The sequence below is a fragment of the Carcharodon carcharias genome, chromosome 30 (genome assembly GCF_017639515.1).
Source record: "Carcharodon carcharias isolate sCarCar2 chromosome 30, sCarCar2.pri, whole genome shotgun sequence".
Lineage (NCBI taxonomy): Eukaryota > Metazoa > Chordata > Chondrichthyes > Lamniformes > Lamnidae > Carcharodon > Carcharodon carcharias.
This window is the reverse complement of record NC_054496.1, coordinates 24755570-24776287: the sequence shown is the minus strand read 5'-3', so window position 1 is coordinate 24776287 and position 20718 is coordinate 24755570. Positions and strand designations below refer to the sequence as shown.

The 20718-nt window shown below is 46.1% G+C and overlaps 1 protein-coding gene across 1 annotated transcript in view; it reads right to left on the bottom strand.

The window, feature by feature from the left end:
- The window catches only part of LOC121271227 (adhesion G protein-coupled receptor L1-like), a 1693562-nt gene that overhangs the window by 802695 nt on the left and 870149 nt on the right, over positions 1-20718 (bottom strand). Inside the window, exon 5 of the mRNA XM_041177054.1 lies at positions 7790-8590. Coding sequence (XP_041032988.1) covers positions 7790-8590 — 801 coding nt within the window. The remainder of the gene's footprint in view (positions 1-7789; positions 8591-20718) is intronic.

Here is a 20718-nt window from a genome sequence, read left to right as displayed (position 1 = left end):
AATAAATAAATGAGACGTTTATCTCATGCCATTTATGACCTCAGAACGTCCCAAAAAAGCAATGGCCATGCAAGGAAAAAGCTTTTTTCACGCAGGGAGTGGTTAGGATCTGGAATGCACTGCATGAGAGTGTGGTGGAGGCAGATTCAATCGTGGCTTTCAAGAGGGAATTGGACTGTTATCCGCAAAGGGAAAGTATGCAGGGCTACGGGGAGAAGGGAGGGTATTGGCACTCAATGAATTGCTCCTATGGGGAGCTGGCACAGACACAAGGGGCTGAATGACCTCCTGCACTATAACAACTCTGTGAAAGCACTTTGCAAGCAATGAAGTACTTTTGGATTAAAGTAATGTAAGAAACACAGCAGCCAGTTTGCGCACAGCAAGCTCTCACCAACAGCAATGTGATAATGACCAGATAATCTATTTTTTAATCATGATGATTCAGAAGTACCAGAACCCTGGGGACAACTCCCCTGCTCTTCTTCCAAGTAATGTCACGGGATCTTTTGCGTTCAGCTGAGGGGCAAATGGGGCCTCAGTTTAATGTCCCATCTGAAAGACGGCACCTCCAACAGTGCAGCACGTCCTCAGTGTGAGCCTGGGTTGTGTGCTCAAGCCTCTGGAGTTAGAATCCTGAGAGGAATGGGTATGACATTGGCTGCTTATAACATTTCTCTGAAGGTTGGGCTGACTGGAATTATTGTGGGAGATCAGCAAGGTTCAAGGGCTATTCTGGACCAGCTATGTTTAATTATGCCTGCAGGAAGCAAACAGAATAAATTCTGAAGCAAATTTCAAAAATCTGCACTGGCAGCTATCTGATCTACCGTGAATTATTGCAAATCGAGAAATGAGCTAAATAAACAGTTAATGAGTTTTATTGGTGTTGTTCGATGGATTAATGTTTGCCAGGACATTCAAGTTCTGTCGAAGGGTCATGAGGACTCGAAACGTCAACTCTTTTCTTCTCCGCCGATGCTGCCAGACCTGCTGAGTTTTTCCAGGTAATTCTGTTTTCATTAAGAGCACTTTCCTGTCCTTCCTTGATTGGTTTTATCAGAATCTTTTAGCTCAATTTTAATCAGCAGACTCTGTTTAATTCCTTACCTGAAAGACAGCATGTCCACCAATGCTGCACTCACTCAGTACTCCACTGAAATTACAGCCTAGTTTTTGTGCCTGGGTCCTGGAATGGGGTTTGAAGCATCAGGCTAGTGGATACAAGGTGTGAGATCTGGAACAGTCGTTCTGTAGTTCCCTGAGGTTTGCACAGATCATTATCTCCCCGGATTTCTTCTGAACAAGCATTTACAAACAGATTTCCATTAATCCCCTTCACTTCTGTGACTAAGTCTCTGACCATCAACATTGTCATGCCCAATCGTTCATTTGTTTTTCTGTGTTTAATTATTTAGTTATTTAGGTTGTTTACTATTGATGCTCACTGTGCTCGATTGGTTAAGCCTGGTTAAAGTGTGGACTCAGAGAAAAGCAATCCAACTGTAGAAATTCCTGGAAGTCAGAGCTGTAAGCATGGAGCAGACAGCCCAGGGCAAAGCAGCCCTGCTTGATTGGCACCACATCCACAAATGTTCACTCTCTCCACCACCGACACACAGTAGCAGCAGTGTGTACCAGCTACAAGATGCAGTGCAGGAATTCATCAAGGCTCCTTCGACAGCACCTTCCAAACCTATGACCACTACCATTTAGAAGGACAAGGGCAGCAGATAGATGGGAACACCACCACCTGGAAGTTCCCCTCCAAGTCACTCACCATCCTGACTTGGAAATATATTGTCTTTCCTTCACTGTCACTGGGTCAAAATTCTGGAACTCCCTTCCTAACAGCACTGTGGGTGTACCTACACCACATGGACTGCAGCGGTTCAAGAAGGCGGCTCACCATCACCTTCTCAAGGGCAGTTATGGATCGGCAATAAATGCTGAACTAGCCAGTAACACCCACGTCCCATGAATGAATAAAAAAAAAACACATTTTAAAGCACTGTGAATGAAATCCGTTAAACATATACCAGTATCATTTCTGCATAATTCTGAGATATAAAATACGCAACAAATATCTTTGGGCTCTCCACTGGCCAGAAGCTTAACTTGGCTAGCCCCATCAATACTCTTGACGACTGGCTGCATTCTCTGCAATGTCTGGCCTCCCCTCCTGACCCTTCAAAGGTTCTGTGGCATTTACAAAGCTCAAGTCTGGAATCCCTCACCATCACATAGGAATATGGGACTTAGGGGCAGGAGTAGGCCATTCAGCCCTTTGAACCTGCGTCCCCATTCAATAAGATCATAGCCAATCTGGTTGTTGTCTCAACTCCATTTTGCTGTCTTTCCCCCCACCATAACCCTCGACTCCCTTGTCTATCAAAAAAATGTCTAACGTTGCCTTGAATATACATTCAATGACCCAGTCACCTTTAAAGGGCAACTAGGGATGAACAATAAATGCGTATCCTGAGAGCAAATGGACCAAAGGTCAGTTTCAGAGTTGCTTAATTTTCTGGCGATGCGGAGCTGGAACACAATGGGTGTGGTAGTCTGAATGGTGTTTCATTGCTCTGCACACTATCCACTTTTCAAAGCTTTTACTCTCTTCACAGTGCAGCTGGACCTGGGGAAATCTAACTGAGTTTCTTATTGTTCGTCATGCGAGTTGACCTTTCCAAACGCCAGCCACAGTATGGGCAGCCAAATCAATATCAATATCAAACCTGGCAGCTTGGAGAATAGGATTACTTCAAGAGGATGTTATCCTGTTCTCCTGCTGCTGAACTACCTCAAAACCAGTCTCTACTCCCTGATTTTGGACTTACACACCTTGCTCTCTGTGCTCAAGATCAACATTTTCTAGAGCTTTTGCATTGGGCTCCTGATGGCATATGATGAATTTAATGTCGTGCTCATCTGCTCTTGAAGCCCTCATTCATGAATTCTTTATCTTTAGACTCAACTATTCCAGGCTGGCCTCCCACATTCTACCATCTGTAAACTTGAGGTCATCCAAAACTCTGCTGCCCTTGACTTAACTCGTAGCAAGTCCTGTTCCTCTATCACCCACTGTGGTCATTGAGCTGCACTGGCTCCCTGCCAGGCTACATCTTGATTTTAACATTCCCACCCTGGTTTTCAAATCCCATCATGGTCATCCTGATCTCTGTAATCTACTCCAGCCCCACCACCCTCTGAGGTATCTGCATCCCTCTAATCCTGGCTTCTTGAGCATGCTTGATTTTAATTGCTCCACCACTGGTAGCTGGGCCTTCAGTTGCCTGGGCCCCAAGCTCTGGGATTCCCTCCCTACATCTCTCCTTCCTCTCTACCTCTTTTTCCTCCTTTAAGAAATTTCTTAAAACCTATCTCCTAGACCAAGCTTTTGGCCACCTGACCTAATATGTCATTACACAGCTCGATATGACTCTTGGTTTTACAATGCTCCTGTAACGCGCCTTGGGGTGTTTTATTATGATAAAGGCGCTACATAAATATAAGCTATTGTTGTCCGTTTAGCTCACCCTCTACCGTTCCAGTGGTCTCAAAGTAAGGCAAAAATGGAGTTGTTATCAAGTAACATGGGATCTTGTCCACCTGAGAGGGCAGACGGGCTATGGTTTAATGTCTCATCTGAAAGATGGCACGTCCGACAGTGCAACACTGCCTCAGTACCGCGCTGGAACATCAGCCTGGATAACGGGTTCAAGTCTCTGAAGTGAACTCATGACCGTCTGATTCAGAAGTGAGAGTGGACCTGAGCTCTGGATGACACTATGACTGGTTTGGATTGGGTGGGGTTCTTTCTGTTTTATAGCTAACATAAGGTAGGGTAGAGAGTGTGATTACATAAGAACATAAGAAGTACGAGTAGGCCATTCGGCTCCTTCAGCCTGCTCTGCCATGCAACAAGATCATGACTGAGCTGATTGTGGTCTTAACTTCACTTTCTTGCCTGTCCCCCATAACCATTGACTCCCTTGTCGATCAAAAGTCTGTCTAACTCAGCGGTAAATATATTCAATGACCCATCCTCCATTGCTCGCTGGGGAAAAGGATTCCAAATATTAATGATCCCCTGAGAGAAGACATTCCTTCTCATCTCCATCTTAAATGGGGACCCTTCACTTTGAAACTGTGCCCCCAAGCTCTAGGTTCCCCTACGAAGGAAAACAGCCTCTCAGCCTCTACTGTGTCAAGGCCCCTCAGAATCTTATGTTTTAATAAGATCACCTCTCATTCTTCTAAACTGGAATGTGTATATGCCCAATCTGCTTAACCTTTCTTCATTAAACAACTCCTTTATTCCAGGAATCAGCCGAGTGAACCTTCTCTGTACTGCCTCCAATGCAAACATATCCTTCTTTAAATAATGAGCCCAAAACTACTCAAAGTCCTTTGCAGTTGTAGGAAGACTTCCCTACTTTTCTACTCCATCCCCCTTGCAATAAAGACCAACATTCCATTTGCCTTCTTAATTACTTGCTGTACCTGTGTGCTGGCTTTTTTGAATTTCTTGTGGAAGGACACCCAGATCCCTCTGTACCATGTCATTCTGCAGTCTCTCTCCGCATAAATAATATTCTGCTTTTCTATCCCTCCTGCCTAAGTGGACAACCTCACATTTTTCCCATATCATACCCACTCGCTTAACCTGTCTATATCCCTTTACAGACTCTTGGTATCCTCCCCACAGCTTGCTTTCCTACCTATCTTTGTATCATCATCAAATCTGGCCACAGTGCAGTCTGTCCCTTCATATAATATAAATTGCAAACAGTTGAGGACTCAGCAATGATCCCTGCGGCATCCCACTCGTTACAGTTTGCCAACCTGAAATGACCCATTTATCGCAACTCTCCCTGTTAGTTGGCCAGATCTCCATCCATGCCGTGTTGTAAGGAAGCTCAGGAATGGGCCAGGTGAACAATTTTGGCAGCTGTCAGTTGGGCTTGTGGTCATGCCGTCTGGCCCCAGTGCCAAATAATCTGATCATAAAAGGGAGGGAGGAGGGAGGGTGGTAGAGGTAAAACAGCAACTAGTTGATTCATACATAAGCAGAAGAGAACATCATAGTTACTTTGCATGTGAAACTCCCTGCTGTTGCATTGTACAGGTAGAATAACAACGTACAGAGTGAGTCTGCAATGTACAGAGTGAAACGCTAGCATCACTTGGCAACAGTCCATCATATCAATATGCACAATAACACCTCATTGTCTCACTGTAGATACAGTCACATTTCACTGTTTTGTTGAAGCTACATGAATGCTGCAGACATAATAGCATTATTACTGAACTACTAAACCAGGAGCCTGGACTGTTAATGGTATGTTAATTAAATTGTTAAGGTACAAATGAAGGGCAATGTATGTATAAATTCTTCGAGCACATATAAAGAGAGACTGCTGGGACACTGGGCTGTTGGTAGGTAGGAAGCAGACAAATGAAATGCTGCATTCTGTGAATAAACCCATTATCAAGAAAACTATTAGTGTCAGGTTTCATACTTCACCAACTTACTTATGATTGGAGTACATGGACTAATATTTTGATAGGTGTGAGTTCAAAACCCACTATAACAGTTTGAGAATTAAATAAAAGTTTGGCTAGTATCGGTAATGATGACCATAAAGCTTGTTGCAAAACCTCACCTGGTTCACAAATGTCCTTTAGGGAAGGAAATCTGCCATCCTTACCTGGTCTGGCCTATATGTGACCCCTGACCCATAGCAATGTGGCTGACTCATAACTTCTGAAGTGGCGTAACGAGACACTCAATTGTATCAAACTGCTACGGAAAAGTCAAGTAAGAATAAAACTGGACTGACAACCTGGCATAGGCCTGGCAGGGCAAAAGCACACTCTGCCCAGTCAAACCTGCAAGCTCCTTCCCACTAACACCAGGGGAGATGTGCTAAAACAAGCTTTATAAGTTAAAAGCGACGTAAAGAAAGCAAAAAATAAAAATAAAATAAAGGTTTCATTGGAGATTCAATAACACTCCACTGGTAGATATAACACCCTGGACTCCATTGTAAGGAATGACTTGTTTTAGGGAGTCTTACAAAACAACGAAGCTCTCCCTGGAATCCCATGCAAAAGTCCTTCGATCAAGGGGGTCCCAAATAAAAAATGTACACAATTGCATTCATGTTCTTCTTGAGCTCTCTGCCTGAAGACTTGTCTGAGCCACAGCACCATGACCTCCACTCGGGGCAGGGCAAGGAGGCAGGTCCCAAGTCCACCCCAGCCAGAAGAGGGATCGAACCCCACACTGTTGGCACCAATCTGATCCACTCTGGCGGTCCAGTCAATCGGCACCCTCCAAGGGTTCCAAGTTGCTGTGGCAACAAACACTTTCCACGTGTGTTGCAGTCCGGAGCTGTGGATAGTGATGGTGGCGGCTCCAATATTCTTTCCATCACACGGTTGACCAGGAATCTCTCCCCCTCTTACCACCTGTCATTGGCATGTATTGGAAGGAGTTGCAGGTTGATATTCAACCTGTTTGGCCGCATTACGATTGCAACTTCCTTGGTTGCCAAATCCTCGAGTGGGATTTGAACACAGGGCTTCTGGTTCAGAAGGCAGGACACACCCACTGGTCCACAAGACCTCCACATGATAGCATTAATATTGGACTAAAAAAACAAATGAAACTAATATTTTGGTCGGGGGGGTGGGGGGCGGTACGGTGAAGGTTAAAATGCAAAACCACATCACGCCAAATCCAAAATAAGACCATAAGACATGGGAGCAGAAATTAGGCCATTTGGCCCATCAAGTTTGCTCCACCAATCAATCATGGCTGATAGGTTTCTCAACCCCATTCTCCCGCCTTCTCCCCGTAACTTTGATCCCCTTACCAATCAAGAACCTATCTATATCAGTCTTAAATACACTCAATGACCTGGCCTCCACAGCCTTCTGTGGCAATGAATTCCATAGATTCACCACTCTCTGGCTTAAGAAGTTTCTACTCATTTCTGTTCTGAAAGGTCTTCCCTTTACTCTGAGTCTGTGCCATCTGGTCCTAGTCTCTCCTACTAATGGAAACATCTTCCCCACGTCCACTCTATCCAGGCCTTTCAGTATTCTGTAAGTTTCAATCAGATCCCCCCTCATCCTTCTAAACTCTATCGAGTATAGACCCAGAGTCCTCAAATGTTCCTCATATCTTAAGCCTTTCATTCCTGGGATCATTCTCGTGAACCTCCTCTGGACCCTCTCCAGGGCCAGCACATCCTTCCTGAGATACGGGGCCCAAAATTGCTCACAATATTCTAAACGTGGTCTGACCAAAGCCTTATAAAGCCTCAGCAGCACATCCCTGCTTTTATATTCTAGTCCTCTCGAAATAAATGCCAACATTGCATTTGCCTTCCTAAATACCGACTCAACCTGCAAGTTAACCTTAAGAGAATCCTGGACTAGGACTCCCAAGTCCCTTTGCACTCCAGATTTCTGAATTCTCTCCCCATTTAGAAAATAGTCTATGCCTCTATTCTTCCTACCAAAGTGCATGACCTCACACTTCCCCACGTTGTGTTCCATCTGCCACTTCTTTGCCCATTCTCCTAACCTGTCCAAATCCTTCTGCAGCATCCCCACCTCCTCAATACTACCTGTCCCTCCATCTATCTTTGTATCATCTGCAAACTTAGCCAGGATGCCCAACTGTTTATCCTATCCCAAACTGCGCCACCCGGCCATAATGTAGAATGAGTCTCCCAAGAGGTGACAAAGTTTGAGTATGAGGACCGAGTCCTACCTGTGGTGGGGTCGGGGGGTCCAAACTCTAGCGAGTACCTCAGCACAAAATGGTTGTTCCAGACGTAGAGCTGATTGTCCCGGGGGTTGTAGTCTACAGACGAGACATACTGGTATGGATTGGGGAAGGCGATGGACACGGGCTCCTCTCGGTTCAGGTTGGTGTTGAAGGCAAAATCAATGGTGTTGCCAATGACCTCGCTGTCGTCCTCCTTGGAGACGGAGCGCACGGCGTAGAGGACGCCACAGACCATGAAGGCGTTGGAGGCCGAGCGCTTGTCGTACACCGTCTCCCAGGTGCCCTCGAAGCGCAGGGTGTAGGGGTTGAGCTGGCTCACCACCAGCTTGCCGTTGTTCTGCTCGGTGGCGTAGATGGCCCACAGCCCGTTCTCGTCGACAGCCAGGTCGATGTCGGTCTTGCCCCCCCAGCGGTAGGGCGAGGTGTCATGGTAGTTGGCGCCACCGATGATGGCCTCGCCGCTCTTGATGCGGGTCCGCAGGTCGAACTTCACCACGTTACGAGTCCTCTCCTTGTTGTAGAAGACGGCGCCGTCGTACACCACGAAGCCGGTGCCGTCCACGCGGTGGGGCAGGCGGTAAGAGGTGGTGGGCCGGCCGGCGGTATAGTCCCCCCATGAACCGTATTCTGTCAGTGTATCGGTGCGGTACGGGATCCACGGCATGTAGTAAATGCGGTCGCCGGCTTGAAGCGGATCCTTGCACCATGCGCCAGCCTCATGCTCCGACTCGAAGACATTAGTCGGCTCGAAGACCTTTCGCAACGTCCCAGGGCAGACGAATACTACGGAGCAAGTGGGATAGAGACACAAACTGATCACTTTTATCCTTAATAATAACATATAGTGTATAACATCATATCAAACAGTCAGACATGATTTGATATTTGATTCACTGACAGACCCAGTCTGCTACGAGCTAATGCTTGCAATCCAATCATGAGCTGGTATTCTGACCATCATTAACTTGGGGAAAGTTGAATGCATTCATCACCGCTTTCATTGACCAGGTTTCGTCAATGATGGTTCTCTGCGTCATCAGGGTTGTTGCAAACTCAGGGTCTGAACCCAGCCTTTCAGGACAAACCTGTTGTCTGGAGTGAATGGATAACAGACTGGCACCATATCCCAGGGCAAAGCTCCAACTCCCCTCCCATGCCCAGGTAGTGCAGCTGATGATAGAGACACTGAGGTGGGTGGGGGTTAATGTTAACTGCAGGCAATGGTGTAAAATAACTGAGAGGACCACTTGCGATAGGCCTCACCTGATCTGTTAACCAATTGACTTTGCTCCATTTATTGATTTTTCTTTGAGGGGGAATTTGGGCCTTGAATGGTGGTCACTTCAATGTCAAAGGTCTCACACCATTGGCTTGAGGTGGAATAAACCCTGCACCGGCTTAAGTGCCCTGGGTTAAGGGGGGCAAAGGTCAGCCTACTGATGCCAGTCAGCATCTCGCCACTCCCGCTCGAGATGGTGCTCGTGACGATGGGTGAGCACGGGATTCAGGCTCCTACACAAGGGGAGCTGTACTGCCTAGTAACCTGTCAGCAGTCTCTTCATCATCTTATGGGGTGACCATTTTAATTCCGCCCCCTACAGATCTGCACCCCAGCAGGTGGAAAGGCAACAACTGAGCAAAAGCTGAATCAATGGAAGCTGGTCATGGCTGCGGGCATAATCCAAAGTTTAATGGGGTAACAGTGTGACTCAGTGATGAGGAACAAAGACACCGCAATGGGGGAACAGAGAGATTCAGTGATGGGGGTAACAGAATAACAAGGAGATACCAAGACAGGTTAACTGGAAGACATTAATAAAATTGCAGCATGGATGTATAATTGGCAAATGACCTTCAGTCTAGACATGTGTGGGATAGTAGACTGAGGTAAGATGACTACAGCATTCATATAGTCCTCAGAAAATATGTATCTAAATGAGGGAGAGGAGCTGAGGGATCTGGGGGTAGAGATACGCAAACCATTAAAAATAGGAACACAAGTCAACAAGGCGGTAAGAGCAAGAAGCCAAGCATTGGGGCTCATTTCTAGAGGGATGGCGTTGAAAGGCAGAGGTGTGTTAAATATTGCTGGAAAGAGAGACACGTTGCCAAAGCTTCTCCTCTTGAACTGATCAGAACAAATGCAAGAATGCCAAATTTCAGACGATCATTGCACTTTATACCACGGAGAAAAGGATGTGGATTGGTTGGCAAATCGACAATGATTGGCCGCGGCTTTGCCATGGAGAGCAGCTTGGCCAATCAGACTCGACTTGCCAACCAATTAGCATCCTTTTCTCTTGGTGGTATACATTGCGCTCATCTGAAATTTGGCATTCTTTTGTTTGTCTTGAGGCATGCAAGACAGAAAGCGTCAGAAACATGTCTCTCTGTACCAGCAAGATTCAAGACAAGTTAAACTTGTGAAGAACCTTGGCGAGAACACACTTGCGATTTCCATATTATAAAAGGCACTGGAGAAGATGCTAAAAAGAGATTTACTGACATAATATGGGAAGTGAGAGGTTATACCGGAAAGGTTGGAGCAGACTGCTGTTCTCCAATCTAGAGCAGAGAAGGCTGAGGGGATGGCCTGGTCGAGATCTTTATGAAAGGGTTTGATAGGGCTGACATAGAAAACACCTTTCCATTTGCGGGTGAGTTTGGAACCTGGGGTGGTCAAAGTATAAGGCAGACAGTAACAAACCCAATAGGGAGCTCAGGAGAAACCATCTTGGTTGGTTGGACTCGCTCCTACAAGGGAGTTGTTGAGGTCTTGATCCATGTACGGAGAAGTTAGGTAAACATAGGAGGGAGAAAAGAATAGAGGGATATGCTGATGGGGTGCGATGAAGTGGGGTGGGAAGAGGATCAACAAGAGTTTAAGCTGCTAGGCCGAATGGCATGTTTCTGCATTTCAAGTACTTCGGTATTATGTAAACAGGGAGTGAGTGATAACCAGAGACCTGATGATAATATCTCAGTGTCACACAGTGACAGGCTAAATGATTCTTTCTGACATTAATTATGTGGTAAGGCAATAATGTCCAGTTTACAAAACCAAAATAACAGGTTACGCCTTTTACATTAGAACCAATAATGTCTAACAATAATCTTTGCGTTTCCATACAGACCAAATCAGACACAGTGGGAGAATGTGAGGTCTTCTCAGCTTTGGAATATCAATATAAGCTGGTCAGTGTGAGGGTGATGGTCAGTGTGAGGGTGACAGTAGTGTGAGAGTCACAGTCACTGTACAATTGATGGCTAGGTTGAGAGTGATGGTCAGTGTGAGGGTGACGATCAGTGTAAGGGTGACAGTGAGTTTGAGTGTGAGGGTCAGTGTGAGGGAATGGTCAGTTTAAGAGCATAGGTCAGTGTGAGAGTGGCGCTCAGTGTCAGAGTGATGGTCAGTGTGAGAGAGATGGCCAGTGTGGGAGTGATGGTTAATATGGGTGTGATTGTCAGTGTGAGAGTGATGATCAGTGTGAGAGTGATGATCAGTGTGAGAGTGAGAGTCAGTGTGAGAGTGATGGTCAGTGTGAAATAGTCAGTGTGAGGAGTGATGGTCAGTATGAGAGTGATGATCAGTGTGAGAGTGGCAATCAGTGTGAGGGTGATGGTCAGTGTGAGAGTGACGGTCAGAGTGAGTGTGGCAGTCATGTGAGAATGACGGTCAGTGTGAGAGTGACAGTCGGTGTGGGGTGTGGTCACTGTGAGGGTAATCGCCATTGTGAGAGTGACGGTTAATGTGAGAGTTATGGTCAGTTTTAGGGTGAGGGTCAGGGTGAGAGCAATGGTCAGTGTGAGAGTGATGGTCGGTGTGAGAGTAGTGGTCAGTGTGAGAATAGTGTTAAGTGTGAGGGAGATAGTCAGTGTGAGAACAATGGTAAGTGTGATGGTGATGGTCAGCATCAGGGTTACAGCAGTATGAGAATTATGGTCAGTGTGAGATTGATAGACAGTCTGAGAGTGATGGTCAGAGTGAGGGTGACGGGCAGTGGGAGTGATGGTTGGTGTGAGAGTAATGATCAGTTTGAGGGGTGATGATCAATGTGAGAGTGACAGTCAGCCTAAGAGTAATGTTCATTGTGAGAGTGATGGTCAGTGAGAGTGTAATAAAAGCATAAAACATTGGACAAACTCAGCAGGCCTGGCAGTATCTGTGGAGAGAGAAACAGAGTTAACGGTTCGAGTCCCTATGATTCTTCTTCATTGAGAGTGTGATGGACAGTGGGAAGCGTGATGGTCTGTATGAGAGTGATGAACAGTGTGAGGGGTGACAGTCAATGTGACAGGGATGTCAGTGTGAGTGTGGTGGTCAGTTTGAGAGTGATGGTGATTGTGATGATGACGGTCAGTCTGAGGGTGACGGTCAATGTGTGAGTGACGGTCAGTGTGAGAGGTGGAGACAACTTTAATCAGAATAAGCTCCAAACTGCACACTAAACTTTATGAGTGTACATATTTTCTTGTGTTTGTGTATGTCTGTGTGTGTGTCTGGCTGTGTTTGGCTCTGAGTGTTGTTTGTGTGTATGTGTGGCTGAGTTGTGCGTTTGTGTGGGGCTGTATATGGCTGTTCGTGGGTGTGTTTTTGTGGGACGTGTTTGTGGGGTTGTATTTTGCTGTGCGTGTGTGTGTGTCTGGGTGTGGGCTGTGTGCGTTTGTGTGTGCTGTGTGTGTTTGTGTAGGCTGTGTGCGTTTGTGTGGGGTGTATGCGTGTTTTTGCGGGTGTGTGGGTGTGTTTGTGGGTGTGGAGTGTATGTGTTTATGTGTGTGTGGTGTGTGTGTTTTTGTGGAACGTGTTTGTGGGGTTGTATTTTGCTGTGTGTCTGTGTGTGTGTGTGTGTGTGTGTCTGTGTGTGTGTGTGTGTGTGGGCTGTGTGCGTTTGTGTGGGCTGTGTACGTTTGTGTGGGGTGTATGTGTGTTTTTGCGGGTGTGTGGGTGCGTGTGTTTGTGGGTGTGGAGTGTATGTGTTTATGTGTGTGTGGTGAGTGAGTTTTTGTGGGGTGTATGTATGTGCATGTGTGTGTTTTGGTAGGTGTATGTTTGGCTCTGCGCATGTATGTGTGTCTTGGCATTGTTCTACTCTAACCCTGTCAATCACACTGGAAGCCCACATGTTAGTCAGTACAATGAGGGAAGAGAGCTGTACTTTTAAAGCATCAAAACTTCCCAACATAACAAAACATAATGAATCACCATCTTGTGAATGCAGCCAATTCTTATGTTGACAAGTGTAGTACCATTTTTGTACACAGTAAGACTCCACAAAAGGCAACAAGATGATGGACTGCTTGCTACATCTTGGTTGGTATTGGCTGAGAAATCATTGTTGGTCAGGACATGAGAACCCGCTGCTCTTCTCTGAACTTTAACACCCATCTGGACCACCTCATCTCAAGGACAGTGCCTCCGACAATGCATGACCCCCTCAGTACTGAGCCTCGGTTATGTGCTCAAACACCGGAGTGGCATTTGAACTCACAATGTCCTGACTTAACTATGAGCACTATCAACTGAGCTAGTGGACTAATAACTCCAGTACAGGATTGAGTTTTGTCTACACTTTGCGTGGTCCTTCTAGCTTAGGAAGTAGGAATTTGCATTGATATAGCCCCTTTCACAAGCATTTTTACCCTCTAACTCTGCAGCTGCACAGCAACCCAAAAGTCCCCTTACAGGTTATGTGCTAGTTGGCCTCTTTAAGTTATTGTTTAGGTGCATCTGCACAAAAGGATTTAAACCACTTAAACAAACCACTTGCGTTAAAAAAGAATGGGTGGCATGTTGTTAACATAAGGACATAATGTCCCAAAGGGCTTTGTAGCCAATTAAGTACTTTTGAAATGTCGTCACTGTTGTGATGCAGCCAATCTATGCACAGCAAGATCCCACAAATGGCAATGTGACAATGACCAGATAATCTATTTTTTTTGTGTGATGTCAATTGGATAAATATTGGCCAGGGGCACTGGGGATAACTCTTCATCGAAATACGGCCATGGGATCTTTTACACCCACCTGAGAGGGCAGACACCTGCGTCATCAGTTAACAACAGTTTAACATCTCATCCAGAAGGTGGCACCTGCGACAGTGAAGCACTCCCTGCACCATGCTGGGAGTGCACTGAAGTGTCAGCCTGGATTGTGCGCTCAAATCTGTGGAGTGGGATTGGGACCCACATCCTTAAGATTTGAAGACAAGAATGTTACCCATTGAGCCACAGCTGACACCTAAATTCAAAGTAACTTTGATATTAGAGTTTGACATTTCTCCATCATTTTAACAGGTACATTAAGTAAGAGTTTGTGCTTCAATCAGGTGTTGGCGGTGTTAGTATATCTCCTTTTGTGAGTCTCACAACAAACTAGTAGCTGCTAGGATTGAAAACTAATTAGTTGGGGAACAGAAGCCTTCTTAGGAACAGGAAAAGGCCACTAAACTCATCCAAGGCTACCCCATTACTGATGGATCAACCCCACTCATCTTCCTCTCACTATATCCCTCAGCCCCATTCTCCAGAAATGTATCCCATTGTCTCTCTTCTGTTGACTCAATATATTCCCAAGTAGTTTATTCCAAAACCCTAATACCCTTTAGGTTAAAAAAAAGAGCTAAATCTGATTTCCCTTCTGACCCCTAACCTTTGCCCTTTGTCACCTGGGATTTGAACCTTGACCCCCTCCCCAGGGAGCATTTGCCTGAGTCAAGTTTGTCAAATTCCTACAAGTCAGATTGAAGTCTATTTGCACCCCCCTCAAAGAAAACAAGCCTAACCCTTCATCACGCTTTCAATTCCACCCAGAATTATCGCCGTTGCCCTGTCTTGGAGGCAATAGCATTTTCCCTATGAATAGGGAATTAGAACAGTGCAGGGTATCTACACAGACCTGACAACACATCACACAACAACAAAAAATGACCCCTTTTAGGTTTGTATCCTCCTTTTCCCTTCATATTTCGGGATTCATTCGCACTTGCAAGTCCAGCATTTATTTCCCTGCCCCAGTTCCCATTTTGTTTTTACTCATTCACAGGATGTGGGATTCTTTGGCTGGGCCAGCATTTATTGCCTATCTCTAATTGCCCTTGAGAAGGTGGTGGTGAGCTGCTTTTTTGAACTGCTGCAGCCCATGTGGTGTAGGTACACCCACTGTGCTGTTAGGGAGGGAGTTCCAGGATTTTGACGCAGCGACAGTGAAGGAACAGCGGTATATTTCCAAGTCAGGATGGTGTATGGCTTTGAGGGGAACTTCCAGGTGGTGGTGTTCCCATCGATCTGCTGCCCTTGTCCTTCTAGGTGGTAGTTTGATCCAACTGAGTAGCTAACTGAGCCACTTCAAAGGGCAGTTAATAGTCTGCAATGTTGGCACTGACAGTCACACATAGCCACACCCGGGTAACGGGTGTGAGTGAACCTGCTTGATTTTCATGACAATCTGACAGCTTCTTTCTCACGTTTACTTTCACCAGCCTGCTTTTTATGTGGTAAACTAATTTCAAATTCTCAACTGGTGGGATTTGAACTGGTGTTCTCCGGGATACAAGTCCTGTAACATAACCAATACCTCATCGTGCCTTCCTGTCTGCAAATGTACCCAGTCTCTTTTTCGGGCATTCCTCTACAGCAATTAGTGGTGGACAATAAGTGTCAGAGAAGCTCACATCCTGAGAATTAATTGAAAGAAAGGGTAAGGCAGAGTTGGTCACTTCATAGATTTAACAGGATGATCTCCGGGAGCAGACTATTGAGTTGGATGATCAGTCATGATCATAATGCATGGTGGAGCAGACTCGGAGGGCTGAATGGCCTACTCCTTCTCCTAGTTTCTATGTTTCTATCTCTCTCTGAGCACCAATGTTCTGCTTAAAACAAACTCCCTCCTTTGGTTCTTTGCTCCTAATTAGTTTAGATTTATCCGCATTAAACTGCATTTGCCATCTCTTGGCCCAATTAATGTACAGTATCAAAATTAGTTTGAATCTTTTATTTTCCCTGGCTCGGGTTTTGCCATCATCTGTAAACTTGAAGACTTTGCTCATGAGAACCCCAACCAAGCCATTAATATACTTCGTCAGTGCTGTACTGAGGTGCCAGTCTAGATTTTGCGCTAGAGTGGAGACTTCTAAACTCAGGGAGAGTGTGTGACTGACTGAGGCATGGATGACACAGAGGCTGAGGGCTAGGGTCTCCTAAACATACCCTTTCTCCAGTCTGAAATATTCTCTGTTTCCTGTTGTCGAGCTAAAATTCTGTCCAGACCGGACTTTGCCTTTGATCCCCACGGCTTAGCCATTAATCACCTGAGGTGGAACTTTGTGTTTGTGGAATACAATTGGTGCATAAGTAAGTAGGGCAGCCAATCTGCAGCCCAGACATGTTCTGTTAACAGGAGAAGAAGGGTCGAGGGATAGTCTCTTCCAGTGGGTGAGCAATGTTGGCAAAGGTGCTGTTAAGAGCTATATATGGGATGGTGGGGGTTAATTGTTGTCTGTGTCCCCGTCCCTCCCTCCCATTGGCACAATCCTCCACTGGGAAGGAAGGCTACCCTTTATATAGTGCCCTTCGCAACTTCAAGACATCCAAAAGCACTCTTCAGCCAATGGTCTCTGTTACAAGGTAGGAAGTGCAACAGCGAATTTGTGCCCAGGCACCTGTGATAGTGCAGCACTCCCTCAGCACTGTGCTGGAGGCCCAGTTTCACTTTGTGCTTAAATCCAGAGAGTGGGCCTTGAACCCACACAACTCTGGCTCCAGAGGTGAGAGTCCTACCTACTGAGCCACAGCTGGCATTTATTCACAATATGTGATGGGTAAAGTGAAGGGTTCACAAATGCTGCATTTTTGGAACATCTTTCAATTCCTTATTATATTCCGAAGGAGGAAATCGCAGCCTTATTATCTCTATTCTAACACACTTTTCTTGGAAACTCTTTTATCCATTGTTTCCTCTCCATCCTTATTAATAATTAAATCATTATACCTTCAGTATTGCTGAGATAAGAGATATACTGCTGAAGCTTTTCGTCTTCCACTCATCGAGACAGATTTGCAAGAAAACAAAATCTCAAAACTTGGCAGTTAACTCTTCCCTGGTGCATTCTCCATGGCAACACCTCTACCAATCAGAGTCCACTTGTCAACCAATCAGAACTCTCTTCTCATGCAGTATTAATTGTTGTTCCTTTTGAGATTTGGTGTTCTTGTGAATCTGTCCTCATGGGTGCAAGATGAACAGCTTCAACAGCATATCTCTATTTTCAGCAATACTCAATTATAGCTTCATTTTAGAAAATTCCTAAAGGCTTCACCTCTCACCTGAATAGAACAGAGGAGGCGGAACATCATCAAAGCAAACAGCCGCGGCAAAACACACTCAGAGCTTGAGTTTCACAAGGGAACACACTCAGAACAACAGCAACTTGCATTTATATAGCACTTCTAATGCAGTAAAATGCCTTAAGGTGCTTTCCCTAGCTACTGACTCCATTCTTCTCCTCAGCAATAATTTGAGACTAAGATATTCTGTTCGGACCCTTGTCGTCACATTTGATCCCGAGCTGAGCTTCTGATCTCATTCTCATGCCATCTCTAAGACTGCCTCTTTCCACTTCCATAAAATCACCCAACTAGGCCCCTGTCTCAGCTCAACTGTGGCTGAAACCCTCATTCATGCCTTCATTACCTTGAGACTTAGCTCTCCCAAAGTACTCCAGGCTGGATTCCCACATTCCACCTTCTGTACATTTGAGGTCATCAGCTGCCTGTTCCCCTATCACCCACTATGCTCACTGACCTACATTGGTTCCTGGTGAAGGAATGTCTTGACCTTAAAATTCTCATCCTAGTTTCCAAATGCCTCCATGGCCTCCTGCCCCTTCCTATCTCTGTAATTTCCACCAGCCCGCAAACCTCCAAGATATCAGCTCTCTAATTTTGGCCTTTTACCCCCCCCCCCTCCAATTTTAATCGCTCAACCTTTGGTGGTTGGGCCTTCAGTTGCCTTGGCCCCAAGCTTTAGAATCCCCTCCCTACACTCTCTGTTCTCTACCTCGTTTTCCTCCTTTAAGACGCTCCTCAAGACCTACCTCTCTGACCAAGCTTTAGGTTATCTGGCCTAATGGCCTAATATCCCTTATTGTACCTCAGTGTCATAACGCTCCTGTGAAGCGCCTTGGGACGGCTCATTACGCTAAGTGTGCGATATAAATATGTGTTGTTGTTGTTGTTAGCGAACAACATGGTGGAGAAATAAAGACGGTGGAGGCCGGAAGGTTGTCAGGGAATAAATTCAAGAAAAGGCGGCAAGGTTGGATTGGCCAACTCGCTGAAAGAGGTGATTGCAGGAAGGTTAGAGAATGTAGACCAAGCGGGTGAAAGAGAATGATGACATTAGACAATTGAAAATGGAAGGCTCCCATGAACAACTAAAGAGAAAAGTGTAAGACTGCAGGACATTCCGTCACCAGATGATCTAGCCTTAGGTTGATCACTTTATCTATATTTTTTTTATATATTATATATCTATATATTAGGGAGGAAGGAGGCACAGACAGGTGGAGAGGTTTAAAGAGGGAATGCCAGCACCCAGGGCCGAGGCAGTGAAGCCATGACCACCGATGGCACAGCGATTATAATCTGGGATGCTCAAGAGTCCAAGGTCGGAGGAGCTCAGACATCTAGGAGGGATGGAAGTGATTAAAGAGAGGGGAAGGTGGAAGTAGGCAGGCTTGGTGATGGGGGTGTGTGGTTGGAAGCTTAACTCGGGGTCAGATACAACACCAAGGGCAGAATTTTTCACTGGTCAGACGGGCGCGTGCCCGACCCGAGTGGGAGTAAAAGAGTGCGCAAGTTTCCTGACGTCAACGCACACTCTCACACTGGCTGTCCAATTAACGGCCAATTAACGCGTGGTGAAACGCACAGCATGCCTGGGAGGCTGGGGAGGAGGGTAAGCACAGGGAAGTCAGCGCACGGGCGCACTCAGTGAAAGCGGGTGGGCACGTGCGAGAGGTGGCAGCGTGCCCGCCAACAATTAAGAGGCCTATTAAGGCCCTTAATCAATTAATTAAATGGAACTTTTTGCTGCCGGTCCAACCATTTGGTTGGCGGGCGGGCGAATAGGCCCAACCTCATCCACGGGCGGGTTGAGTTTTCGAGCAGTAATTAAAAACAAAAACTTTTAAAACTAATTTTTGATATATCCCTGCTCAAGTGACAGAGTCACAGAAGGGGCCATGTTTCCCTTCTCTTTCTATTCTTTATTTTTCCTGATAAAAATCTCCAGCTCCCCGAGTTGGCCCTGGGCCCTCAGGGAGCTTTCACTGAGCGCACCCGTGCCCTGACTTCCCCGTGCTTACCCTCCTCCCCACCCTCCCAGGCATGCTGTGTGTTTCACCACACGTTAATTGGCCGTTAATTGGACAGCCAGTGTGAAATCGCAGTCGGGGCCCAATTGCGGGCAGCGGACTGTTTCGCGCCCTCTCCCAGGCCCTCCCGACGAGGGGAAAATCCTCCCCCGAGGCTGACAAACAGTCTAGTTCAGTCTCAGACTGTTGCCGGGGGGAGGGATGGAGTCAGTCACGTGGATCTAAGGCAATGGCCTTGGTTTTGCCAATATTTAGTTAAAAGACTTCTCTGCTCATTCTAATACTGGGTATCAGATAAGCCGTTTGACAATTGAGACAATATGGAGGGGTCGAGAGAGGTGGTGGTACAGTTGGGTGTCAGGATACATATGGAAACTGGCAGTGTGTTTTCGGATGATGTTGCCAAGGGACAACAAGTAGATAAGAAATATGGGTGAGGCGGCGGGGGCAAGGAAAAACCCTTGGGGTACAAAGGATAAACTTTCCCTCTTTGTCCTTCTTGACCTGTTCTCAGCCTTGGACACAGTTGACTGCACCATTCTCCTCCAGCCCCTGTCCACTGTCACCTAGCTGGGTGGGACCGCACCTGACTGGTTTCATTCTGAAATGGAGGTAACAGTGCAATAGGAGAGGTAACAGTGTGATAGGAGAGGTAACAGTGTGATAGGAGTGGTAACAGTGTGATAGGAAAGGTAACAGTGTGATAGGAGAGGTAACAGTGTGATAGGAGTGGTAACAGTGTGATAGGAGTGGTAACAGTGTGATAGGAGAGGTAACGGGGTGTCTAAAGTAGTGGCGTTAAGCTCCATGAAGACACAGTCCTGTGTGTGCAGCTAGCAATTAGAACTTATGATCAGCAGAGTGACTGATGTAGAAGAGTTGTGAGATGGCAGATAGATTGTCATGTGGATTTAATGGCTGAGTGTGGTAAACATTGGTGGTGTAGTGGCAATGTAACTAGACTAGTAATCCAGAGGCCCAGACTAATACTCTGGCTACAAGGGTTCAAATCCCACCATGGCAGCTGGTGGAGTTTAAATTCAATTAATAAATGTGGAATTGAAAGCTAGCCTCAGGAATAGTGACCATAAAACTACTATTAATTGTTGTAAAAATGCATCTGGTTCACTAATGTCCTTTAGGGAAGGAAATCTGCCATCCTTGCCTGGCCTACATGTGACTCCAGGCCCACAGCAATGTGGTTGACTCTCAACTGCCCTCTGAAATGACCTAGCAAGTCACTCAGTCCAAGGGCAGTTAGGGATGGGCAACAAATGCTGGGCTTGCCAGTGACACCCATGTCCCAGAGCAGTTCAGGAGGTGCAGTGTTCAATTGTTCAGTGTTTGATTACATGCATCTGGTGGCTGATCTATGCCCACTGTACTTGATTGGTTAAGCTTGGGTGTGGATTCAGAGCAAAGTAAATAAACATTGCTAGAAGCTGAGCTGCAAGCATGAGTGCAGACATTTTGTGATTGCAGAGATAGTTTAAAACTCTTGTAAATAAACCTGTTGCACACCTCAAAACTGGGTGT